Genomic DNA, 10760 nt, shown 5'->3' with positions numbered 1-10760 from the left:
CACGCTCTCAAGGCATTTTATGAAGAATATGCTGGTGTTCTCATTTTGCAGATGGGAAAAATAGATTGACAAAGTGCCTTTCATGTAGTAGTACATTACTGCAAAAGGTGACCAGGCACCAGAATTAACTAAAACTTCTATTCTGATAGTAAGACAGTAAGACAGCTACGTGCTGTAATCCTTGCTCTCCCTTAATTTGAAAGGATTTTGTTGCCTTTTACTAATATTAACATTTCTGAACAAAAACACCTGTGCAAGCTGCAAATGTAGGTAATCTTAACACATGTATACATTTTGAAATTAATACTGTGCAGTAAACAGAACAATTCTGGTAAATAAAAAGGATATAAAGAGCTTTTTATTACTCCTTTCCTGCCTCATTTTGTGTAGGCCTCAATGCAGCTCCTCCAAAGTACCAGGAATGAAAACCTATAGTTGGAAAAATTCCTATTTTTCCTACTTCATGCTAGTGAATAGTATGCTAAGGAATAAAAACTGTATGGGTGATTTTATCTTAATACATACGATTTTTGCTGCAGACATGCTGCATGGCCCACACTGCCCATAATTGGACACCCGGCGTCATGAAACAGCCAAGTAGTGGAAAAAATGGATTGAAAGACCTGTTAGAAAAGGAGACAAATGATCAGTTCATTTTGTTATTAGCTGTCCTTTCAGAGATCATAACACTGCCTACTCATATTTACCTGCTGGTTTAACTGGGAAAGACTGTTTAGAAACTTGGAGTTTTTGATGCAGTGACTGTCTTTTAACACCTAAGGCAATAACTAGCAAAAATATATATTGTGGATACACAGAATTTTTTTACATTGCATTTTGATGATTCTTACAGCTTAAAAACAGGAGTAAACAGTGGAAATATAGATTAAGTGGACAATAATTATCCAATTCTACCTTATATGACTAGCAATAGGACTAGAGGGAACGTTTAGGGGATATTCAGTTTGGACATTAGGAAATACTTCTCCGAGAGAATGGTCAGGCACTGGAATGGGCTGCCCAGGGAGGTGGGGGAGTCACCGTCTCTTCAGGTGTTCAGGAAACATTTGGATGTGGTACTGAGGGACATGGCTTAGTGGGAAATATTGGTGATAAGTGGACGGTTGGACTAGATGATATCAGAGGTCTTTTCCAACCTTGGTGATTCTATGGCCTCAAGCCCCCTTATTTAGGTCAGATGGTGCTAACCTTATGCTCACCAGTGTAACCTTACTGGTTAACCTTTGCATCCAAGTCTTTTAGACCCAGTGGGCCTGAACATCTGAAAGGCAGTCATAAAAACATTACATTTACCCTTTACAGGAGCCCCTACCCTTCTTTGATCACAAAGAAAAACCAGCATGCTGTGTATTTTAAGTTGATTGGTGTTTTTTTCACTGGACAAAACTATGTCAGGTTGGCAGCTTATTCTGCTTCAGGAACAAGTTTTAAGTTTAGTTCAGTTCTACTGTATTTTCCAAACCCTAAATCAAGGCAGTAGTTACCTGTAAGCCACCATCTCACATTCTGGAGTCGGCCAATTCAAAATGGCAGAATGCTGCAAAATACACAACAAAGAACACTCAATCTTAAATACAAACACACGAAAATTGAAGAGCACGATAAAGTGCATCATCATTTCAGTACCAGCTGCTCAAGGAGAGACGTCCTCTGGCTGCGACTTAACGTCCAGGCCTGCTCTCCTCGAGATATTAAATGTGCAATAATCCCTGCTGCAAAATAGCTGACTTCCACCTCCACACTGTGCAATAATTTACTGATGTGGTCTATAAAGTCCTTCCACATTAATTCAGAATGGAGTTCTTTAACTTCAGCTATATTATTCTGGAGGGGAGAGGAAGAAGGAGAAAAACCAAACATTAACAGGAATAATATGATTAAAGGGAGATAAACATATATATATATATGAACTACACTGTGCAAGTAAACACGGACAAATACCAAGATGATAATCATATATCAAATACTGCTTCTGCTTTTGAAAGCTTTTCCAGTTCAATATGGAAATTCACCTTAAAATACAGAGGCTTTATCATAAGTAATTCTAGCCCATAGCACATAGATTACACTAATTTATAAGCTAGTTTTTATATTTTCAAAACACAGTCAATCTCATTAAACCTCACCAGTGCGCAGTTCTGAATTCCACTGATTTTCAATTACTTTTTGCATTTAGATTTATCTGAAGCCTGACTCCCTGCCCTTTCTGAAAAGCTCTTCTTGTTTACTGTAACCATCGATTTCAATAAGATAGTGCCTCTGGAGAACTGACAAAATAATCTGAAAAAACACCAATTGTGAGTGATGAACAGTATAAAGATTAAAGAACAATGTAAAAATACTCCACACTTTTTCAAATTAACATTAAAAAAAGGTGGATTTTTAACAACACAGATTTCAGACATTTTGGTTCATCTCACCAGAAGTCCAAGAACCTTCTGTTGAATGGATGATTCTGATGGAAAAGACTGTGGAAAAAAGAAAGAGATTATACGTAACTGTTTACAGTGTTAATTATAAACCTAGGTTGACAATCCACAACACAAACTGTGCTCCTCACCTCTAAAACTCTCATGAACAGTTCAAGACCTTGATTTTCAATGAAGTGCCGACACGTTGTTGGTGATTCGTCAGTGAGGTTCCAAAGTGCACTCAGTGTGAACTTAAGGGTTGTATCTACAAGATTCTGATTTGTTTTCTGTTTAACTATTTGTAGTAGTTGCTGGAAAAAAAAATACTAATTATGATTACATATCTAAAAACCTACCTGTTCCTCTGCTTGTTTCTGCACAGACTCAGGTAGTGCAGACTATCATTTATAAGCAGAATAAAGACCTGAATATTTAGGGTCAAACTTCACCCCTCAAAACATACTACTAAATGTTTTGTTCCCCCCTTTCAATGCTGTCCCCTGCCAGAGGAATTCCTTTGTTTCCACCATAATTATATGCACAGTGCCATTACTGCTGACACAAAGCCACCCACATAACTCTGGGAACCACATGAACATTGACAGCACTAACAATTTGATTCAAATATTTTCTTCTTAAGCATCTTTAGCCTTATACAATAAATTTCAAATCAATAATCTCTTGCTATTTTACTTTGTATTAAATTTTGTCAAGCTTTTCTCACTTAGGCTTCTTTTCACCTCTAGCAAATTCTCCAGGCTTTGTTGTTCAAAAGAACTTTCAAATGAATAATGGCTAATGCATTCTTAGAATTCTCTCTCCTTATTTTTGTATTGTATCTTTAGGAATACTGTCTGCATGAATAGCTTAAGAAGTTGGTATTTTTGACAGTCAAGAAGGCATCTGACATACCCTAACAATGAAGAGCTCTGCACCAAGCTGAGCTGTTTGCTCCGTCGAAAGCTGTAAATAAACAAAACTATAATCAGCATTTTTTAAAGAGTTCAGAAATACTATCTAACTGATCATATCAAAATTTAAATTCTGTACCTTTGCAGCAAGAATGGAAATTATGGCTACAGCCATTCTTTGCATGTTCTGATCTTCATGATTACACAGCCACTGCATAACAAGTTTGGCTGCTTCAAACCTGAAAGTTAACGATAAGTTTAGTTTTCACAAGTCTCATAAGTCTTAATCAAAGAAAGATGTACTCAGAAGACCCTTCAGACAGAAATATACGAAAGGAGAAGAAACAGAAGTGTGTACCAAAAAACATCCAAATGAACTGGGAAATTACAGGTATTGATGAACCTCAGTCAACTTTAAGTTCTTTGCTTAGGATCTCTTACTTCTAGTTATATATATATATCTCTATCTATCTATCTCAAAGTGCACAGTAATTGCTTCCAAAGGAAAAAAAGTCTGTCCCGCAGAGAAATTCTGACTCTTCTTACACAAGAATAGGGGTTGACCCAGCCAGGTGAAATCAAGAATACCTGCATACTAAAGGATTTTTTCAGATCACAATTCAAAGCAATTGTGAATTAATGGCCCCAAATACCACAGGCCACACAAATTAGCACATTAGAATGATATAAATTGAACAAACTGCAGCCAGAAACCCAGTGAATGATTAAGTCTTTAGAGTAGCCATGATTTTCCAAAGATCAATAAATCATAAGCTTAATTTCAGTACTCAGCAACAGAAAAGTTTTCCACAATGCTACAGCTCATTTTAACTGACATGAAACTTGCCTGTTAAATGGAACATCCTGAAGTATTCTGTCACTGCACAGAGAAAGAAGACAATTCTTTTGCAGCTATAAGAAATTAAAAAGATAGATTTCAGAGACGTACATATTTCAGAATACTTTCTTGCTATGAATCCTTAGACATATTTCCAAAGACTGTACTGAAAAATGATTGCAACTCAAAAAAAGAAAAGAAAAAAGCGTTAGAGAAAAATTATTCCCTCTATTCCCTCAGTGTTTGTCAAATACCATTTTGCCTGAGAAGATACCATAGAAGTCTGGCTTGGTTGATTAAATTTTTCATATGATTACCAGACACATACATGCAAATCACACATGACACTTTAAGACCACAACATTTATTAGGACATATATCTCAGAACTGTAACTACAACTATAGATATCTAAAGAAACTCTACGCAAAACAGAGAATAAAAACCCATTTAACTCCTAATATTTAATCCTAAAAAAATGGATATTTTCAATAGTAATATTTGTCCAGAATCACACCACGTCATTCAACACTGACCAAGTAGATCAAACTTTTCATAAAGCCTCTAAGAGTCTTTATAAACAGCCACATTATGGTTAATATTGGTTCTACCAAATACAGTCCTATAGGGAGGAAGTAAAAAAGGAAGCAATATTTACTTAAATCTTGCACAGATGCATCTGTATGAGTACTTGCTTACAGCTACTTTTGAACTCATGAGATTGGGAGAAACGTTTCATGAGGCCCACAAGAAAAAGAAACCAGTAGAAAACAAAGAAATTTCATCTTCTACCTGTTGATGATTTGGGAAATGTTCCATGGCTTTCAGGAGTAAGTGAGTGACATCAGCCAGAAGTCTCACAGGCATGCCCGCTGCTAAATCTTGCTTGGTTAGGTTGAAGACACATGCACTCGCTGCCAACTGCACTGGCAAATTCAGGGGATGATTTCTCATTCCAATAACCACAAGCTGAAATGCAAGAGTTTTTCCTCACAATTACATACATACACACTTGTGCACGTACCCCACGAGCAATCCACTGCTGCAGCACACTGCACAACGACTCAGCAGCACCCAGTATCTGCATCCTTTCCCCTTACGTGAAAAATCCATGTGGTATTATTTTAATTCTCAGAAAGAATATTTCCCTCTGCTGAGATTCAAAACTGGCAACTCCTATTTCTCCATCTCCTTTTGTGCCGTTTGCTGCAGCCTCTCAAAGGAGATGAGACCCTCAAATATAGCAGAACACCTACATTTTTCACAGCTTTTTCCCAAAATATGTTTTTGGCTATGATCTTTGGTTATGATCTTTGTTAAGAAAATATTCTTGTTTATCACTGATTGTTAAAATCTTTTTGACAACGAAGCCAACAAGATCAAAGCCATTTGTTCAGCTTGAAAGAAGACGGGGAAGGGAGATGAAGCCTATTTCACTGATGTTTCTCTTTATGATCACAGTAGAAATTAAACCATCTCTGGTGTTCTAACAATGAAAAGCCAACTCCTAGAATGGGTGTTAAGGAATGTTCCTAGGAATTGCCACTAGTTAGAGCCAAATACATAAATATGATTTGACCCAATGCAGACTAGATCTAAGGACGTAACTCTGCACCTGGAGAGAACTCCATTCAAAATTATATGAAAAAATAATGTAGATGCTACTAAATTTGGACACTACCAAGTTAGTCTGAATCAATTTTAGTTAATATAAAATGCTAATAGAGCATTCATTCACATCTCCATACTTAAAACACTGTTAATTTTAATCTTAAAAATCAAAATAGAAGCGTAAAAGTTTAAAAATTATTTTTTACCAGGACTTTGAGAATGGCCTCCTTAAAATTACTTTAAGGAATGATACGAGACTTTCTCATCAAAACTATATTATTTTACCTTTAAAATTTCAGGCTTTGTTTTTTCCATTACATGTGTCAAGCTGAATAAGTGAAAGAGTGCTTCCCTCACAAAGAAGGCCCGTTCACTGTAACGCTTCAGTGCTTCAGAAATCTGAGTTTCATTTGCTTCTCCTGATACCTGTGAACAGAGAAATAATCTTTAGTTCAAGACATCATCATTTACTTTAACAATTTTGTTCATAAAGTTGCAAAGCTGCAGTTTTTAAGACACTAATATTTTAGCCAAAGTCTTCAGTAAGCAAATGGTTATGTTAGCTGCCCATCTTCATCTACAAGATGGTCTACAACATGATCTACAAACACTCCTCATAAAGAATTGACTTTATGAGCCAAAATTAGGCTTCAGTCATCTCTATAAGCACAGCTATATGAAACACCTGCTTAAAAGTAGCACTTTGTAACTAACAGAAACTGCTTACGATACATCAAATGCTTAAAAGCAGTACACATAACTATATGCTCTATTAAATTCCTTGGGTAAGCTGACAAATACAGTATTTTGGGTGATATTTCTGGCTTGCAGTTCTAGCTCTGCCAACAAAACAATATTTCCTTTTTATGTCTATAGCAGGTTTCCTACAAACTCAATCTGTAGCAATAGCTTTCCAGCATCATATTAAAGAACTCAATCATAATGATTGCAAAAGGAATCACTCACAAAACCAGGACAGAAAAAAAAACAAAATACATGTGAAAACTAATAATGAACAGATTAGGTAAAGGGAGCATTAAAAGATATGAGCTGTTGACTAATACCAGCTTAATCTTCAGTAGTCTTAAAACTATTAAGTCAGCAACTAACTGCAAACTTTTTCCACTTCCCAACCTTCCCCACCTTCCATTTTACTATATTTTGCCTACTTCATATCTATAGTTGCATTGTTATAGGTGGTTTGTTCTTCAGCCCTGCTACTTAAAGAATCATTGCTGCAAACACCTTTCTAAACACTTCCAGGGAAGCAGAACTTGTTTTACCTAATTTGTCACACAAGGAAAAGCAAACATTCATAGATGGAAGTGACACACTTCATGCATTCTGCATTGCAGTAAGCCAATTTTTTCTGAACTTGCTAGACCAGGAAGACATCACAGCCCTGACAGAAATGATACCAGCTTGGACTTTGCTTTATGCTCTCTGCTGATTAAAACAGAGCAATCATATTTACTGACATGTTTTGCAGGCAGCCATACACTACAGAAAGAACTTCCACGTGGCTTCATGGTATCAACTACGTCTGTCTAGTGTTTAATCTTATAAAAAATTCTTATAATCACATTTCACAGGACTGTTATAAAGCTAATGATATTTTATTCACTCTGTCTCCACGAGAACTGTGTTCTGTTTATTATTTAGTAGTGTCTAAACTGAGCAGCTGAATAGTTCAGTACAGTCACTAATGAATTCCAGGTCAGCTCAAAAAAAACCAGCAACAAAAACACTGCCTTTGCATAGCACAGTCATTGTATGAAGCATGTATTCTAAACAGCAAGGATTATACTGAATTATTCTATACCAAATACGAGGTGTCATTCCCTGATGCCATACGTCAATCATATCAAAGGGGAACTTGCTTTCTCCAGCACTGTTTCAACACTCGTACATATTAACACCACTTTAACAACTTGCTACTTGAGAGACTCATCCATTACCAACTGTCAGAAGTTCAAGGTGAAAATTATCATTAAATAATTTCCATAGCTGCAAAGCCTGTAACAAAGGCATCCTAAATTTTTAAACTGAAGTTTAAAACTCAATTTGCACAGGAGATACTTGGCCACAGTACACAAAACCTTCCTCATCCCCTCCATAGTTTCCTTTTTAGACCTCCAAAGCAACTTTCAAGGTAGGCAGAATTATTATAATGAGGAAATTACAAATAGTGATGGAACACAACAGTAGTTCAGTTATTAAGTTTTATCCACTGTGTTAATCATTAACTGCTCAAAGCTGATGCAAACATACCTCAACCCCTAACACGTTGCTGCCTCATGCTACACACCGTGCTGGAAGCATGAGAATATTATTTCAGGAAATTACCTCAGACTAGATCAAGTTCAGCTCTCCTAGACCTAGTGTATTAAATTAGGGCTTGAGGCTCACTGAAAAGGCACAGAAAAAAAAAATATATATATATATATGTGTGTGTGTGTGTGTGTGTGTGTGTTATATTTATAGTATTTACATCTAGAAGCTTCTATGCCAGAATTTGGAAAGTAGGAATTTGAAGTCAGTAACAAAATCCACAGTTAAAAAAGGAACCTACATCCTCCTCCTCAAACACCCACGTGCACTTGTTACAAATGATTAGATCCGTATTTCCTGAACATTTTCATTTTTCTGACAAATTCCCCCACTTAACCTTTAGGTTTCCTTCTCCTGTTAGGAATTCTGAGTAGCCGGCATCAGTAGCTAGCAATCCTACAAACTGCATGGTTGGCCGTTGCTGGATAAATGCTTCTACAGCCTTATCTGTGACATGCTTCCTTCCAGAAATGTCCAGAGATACGAGGTTAGGCAAAATATCCTTCTGTTCCAGTAAACGAAGTGCTATGTCCGATGTGAACTGTTTGTCATCTGAAATATCAAGGTGATTCAGATATTTTAGTTCTCTTATAACATCCAGAATCTGCGTTGTGGTCATTTTCAAGCATTTCAGGTGGTGCATGGTCAAAGACTTCAGGCGGTCTTTGCAGGTGAGAAGTGCTGTTATGTCAGTAACAGAGGTGTTCGATATATCCAGGCTTTCTAACCTAGGGAGAGAAGCAACATCTGCCAGGTCCTCGTTGTAGAACAGAACGTTGGTAATACTTAATGCACGAAGCCCAGACAGTTGACTGAAGCACCTCTCGTAGGGGTCTTCCAAAGAAAGAGTCAGTGAGTTCAGCACAAGGCATTGAAGGTTTTGTTGGATCCATTTATTGCTGCCAAGCCCACTTATAATGTCTGTGATTGTTATATCTGCATTCACCCCAGTAGCATCAAGTTCTACTAGCTTGTGATGGCAGAATGCTTTCCGGAAGGCCACAGCCGAGATCTTTGCTTTCCGGATGCAAGCTCGTTTCAAACGCATCTGATTTCCTCGGAAGATGCCCACAGTTCCATCATTCAGAAGCCCTGTTGGAAAACAGCATTAGTGTTTGGTTCTGGCGTCCTAAAACAACACTCATATTTTGAGAACCCAAAGGGAAACGAGTAAGAAATGTTAACAAAGAGAACTCATTGCAGAGCAGCACACCTTGGCCCATTGTGCTCCTGATCTCACGAGCTTTTGAAATTCTGCTTTGAAGAATGCACTATTGGATAATCTCGCGTTAAAGAATAGGACAGTGAAATTAAGATGCAGTACATTCACAATACGTGTCTTGTTCAGGAGGTGGAACATACAGCAAAATAAGATGTGGGTATAATTTGAAAGCATTCAGACTACAGCCTGCAGTTTTTGGCTTTTCTCACTAGAACTGGATAGAAACAGGATGTCAACATTTCTTGAAGCTTTTATTCCCTGGGCACAGTTCTGTCAACCTCAACATAGTACCAGCACTTAACAATCCACTTGCATCTTGCTTTAACTCAATTGAATACTGAAGCATTTAACTGAATTCGTAAGCAGGATCAATGCACTATATAAGCCAGTTAAGTTATTTCACAGATCCTCCATGAAGAAGGTAGGAGGGTTGCTCAGAAACAAGCTATGTGTGAGAAAGAAACCTAAAAAGTGTTTCAAAGAGAAGAAGCAGAAGGGTAAGTAAAGAGTGGGAAGGAGAGAAAGATAGCAGTGAAAAAAAGGAAATATAGCAGTCTTGCTTGAGATTATTATGAGATGACTGCATAATCTTGCTACAAAGCAGAAAGATTAATATTCTTTTCGTGCAGCATACTGACAAAACACTAGCTGAAAAGATTATCCAAAATAAATTGGAAACATCAACATACTTTGTGTCATCAACAGAGCAATTACTGTTTTATAAACAACCATATGAGACGGGTTTGGGTACACAAGAATACATAAATGCAGTAGGAAGCATCTTTCCTTCTAGTTTTGCTCTAGAGAGTTGTAAATGTCAGTGTCCCTGTTTCGTATCTCCAAGCATGCTAGAGACAGCAAAAGAACTGAAAACCCAATATATTTGAATAAAATTATTAAAATTAAAATAATTAACCCTTCGGTTTCTCTAGATTTCAGTCCTGAGCTAGTAATTGCCTCTGTAATGAAGATAAATTAAGAAAGATCTGCAGATCTTAATATAAGCAACAATCAATGCAGATATTTCTGACAAGGTAGCTGAGGAATGCCACAGTTGCAGAAAAAGGAAAAATATAATATGAGGCAATTGCTATTCAGGAAAGAAACACAGTGCAATAACTTGGTTAAAATATAACTAAAATGTAACTACTTAGTAATTTTTGCTAATCATTTAAATGGAGGATCAAGTTGAGCTCCCTGGCTGGCCTACCTTAGCTAACCCTGTTTATCTGGCATCTTTTTTTTTTTCTGTCCTTCCTGCACTCTGACACAGTGTTTGTGATGCTTCTGCAGCTGGGACTGCCCTCATCACTACTAACACTGGCAGCACATTTCTGTTCTTTGAGTTGGATTTCTCGAGACTACTCTAAGCCATTACTTAACAGAAAGCAATGTATGTTGAAAATTGAGAGGTTTC

General features: G+C 37.0%; 1 protein-coding gene across 8 annotated transcripts in view; it reads right to left on the bottom strand.

Moving 5' to 3' along the window:
• ZYG11A (zyg-11 family member A, cell cycle regulator) overlaps positions 1-10760 on the bottom strand; it is a 41727-nt gene that overhangs the window by 3260 nt on the left and 27707 nt on the right. For all 8 annotated transcript variants that reach the window (XM_046944894.1, XM_046944895.1, XM_046944896.1 and 5 more), the window contains 11 exons: positions 8459-9213; positions 6076-6216; positions 4972-5148; positions 4191-4255; positions 3483-3582; positions 3345-3395; positions 2582-2743; positions 2442-2489; positions 1648-1845; positions 1506-1558; positions 526-623 (listed from right to left, as the gene is read on the bottom strand). In XM_046944894.1, coding sequence (XP_046800850.1) covers positions 526-623; positions 1506-1558; positions 1648-1845; positions 2442-2489; positions 2582-2743; positions 3345-3395; positions 3483-3582; positions 4191-4255; positions 4972-5148; positions 6076-6216; positions 8459-9213 — 1848 coding nt within the window. The remainder of the gene's footprint in view (positions 1-525; positions 624-1505; positions 1559-1647; positions 1846-2441; positions 2490-2581; positions 2744-3344; positions 3396-3482; positions 3583-4190; positions 4256-4971; positions 5149-6075; positions 6217-8458; positions 9214-10760) is intronic.

The sequence above is a fragment of the Gallus gallus genome, chromosome 8 (genome assembly GCF_016699485.2).
Source record: "Gallus gallus isolate bGalGal1 chromosome 8, bGalGal1.mat.broiler.GRCg7b, whole genome shotgun sequence".
NCBI classification, from domain to species: domain Eukaryota; kingdom Metazoa; phylum Chordata; class Aves; order Galliformes; family Phasianidae; genus Gallus; species Gallus gallus.
Note: the sequence above shows the minus strand (reverse complement) of the source record. Positions and strands in the feature narration are given on the sequence as shown.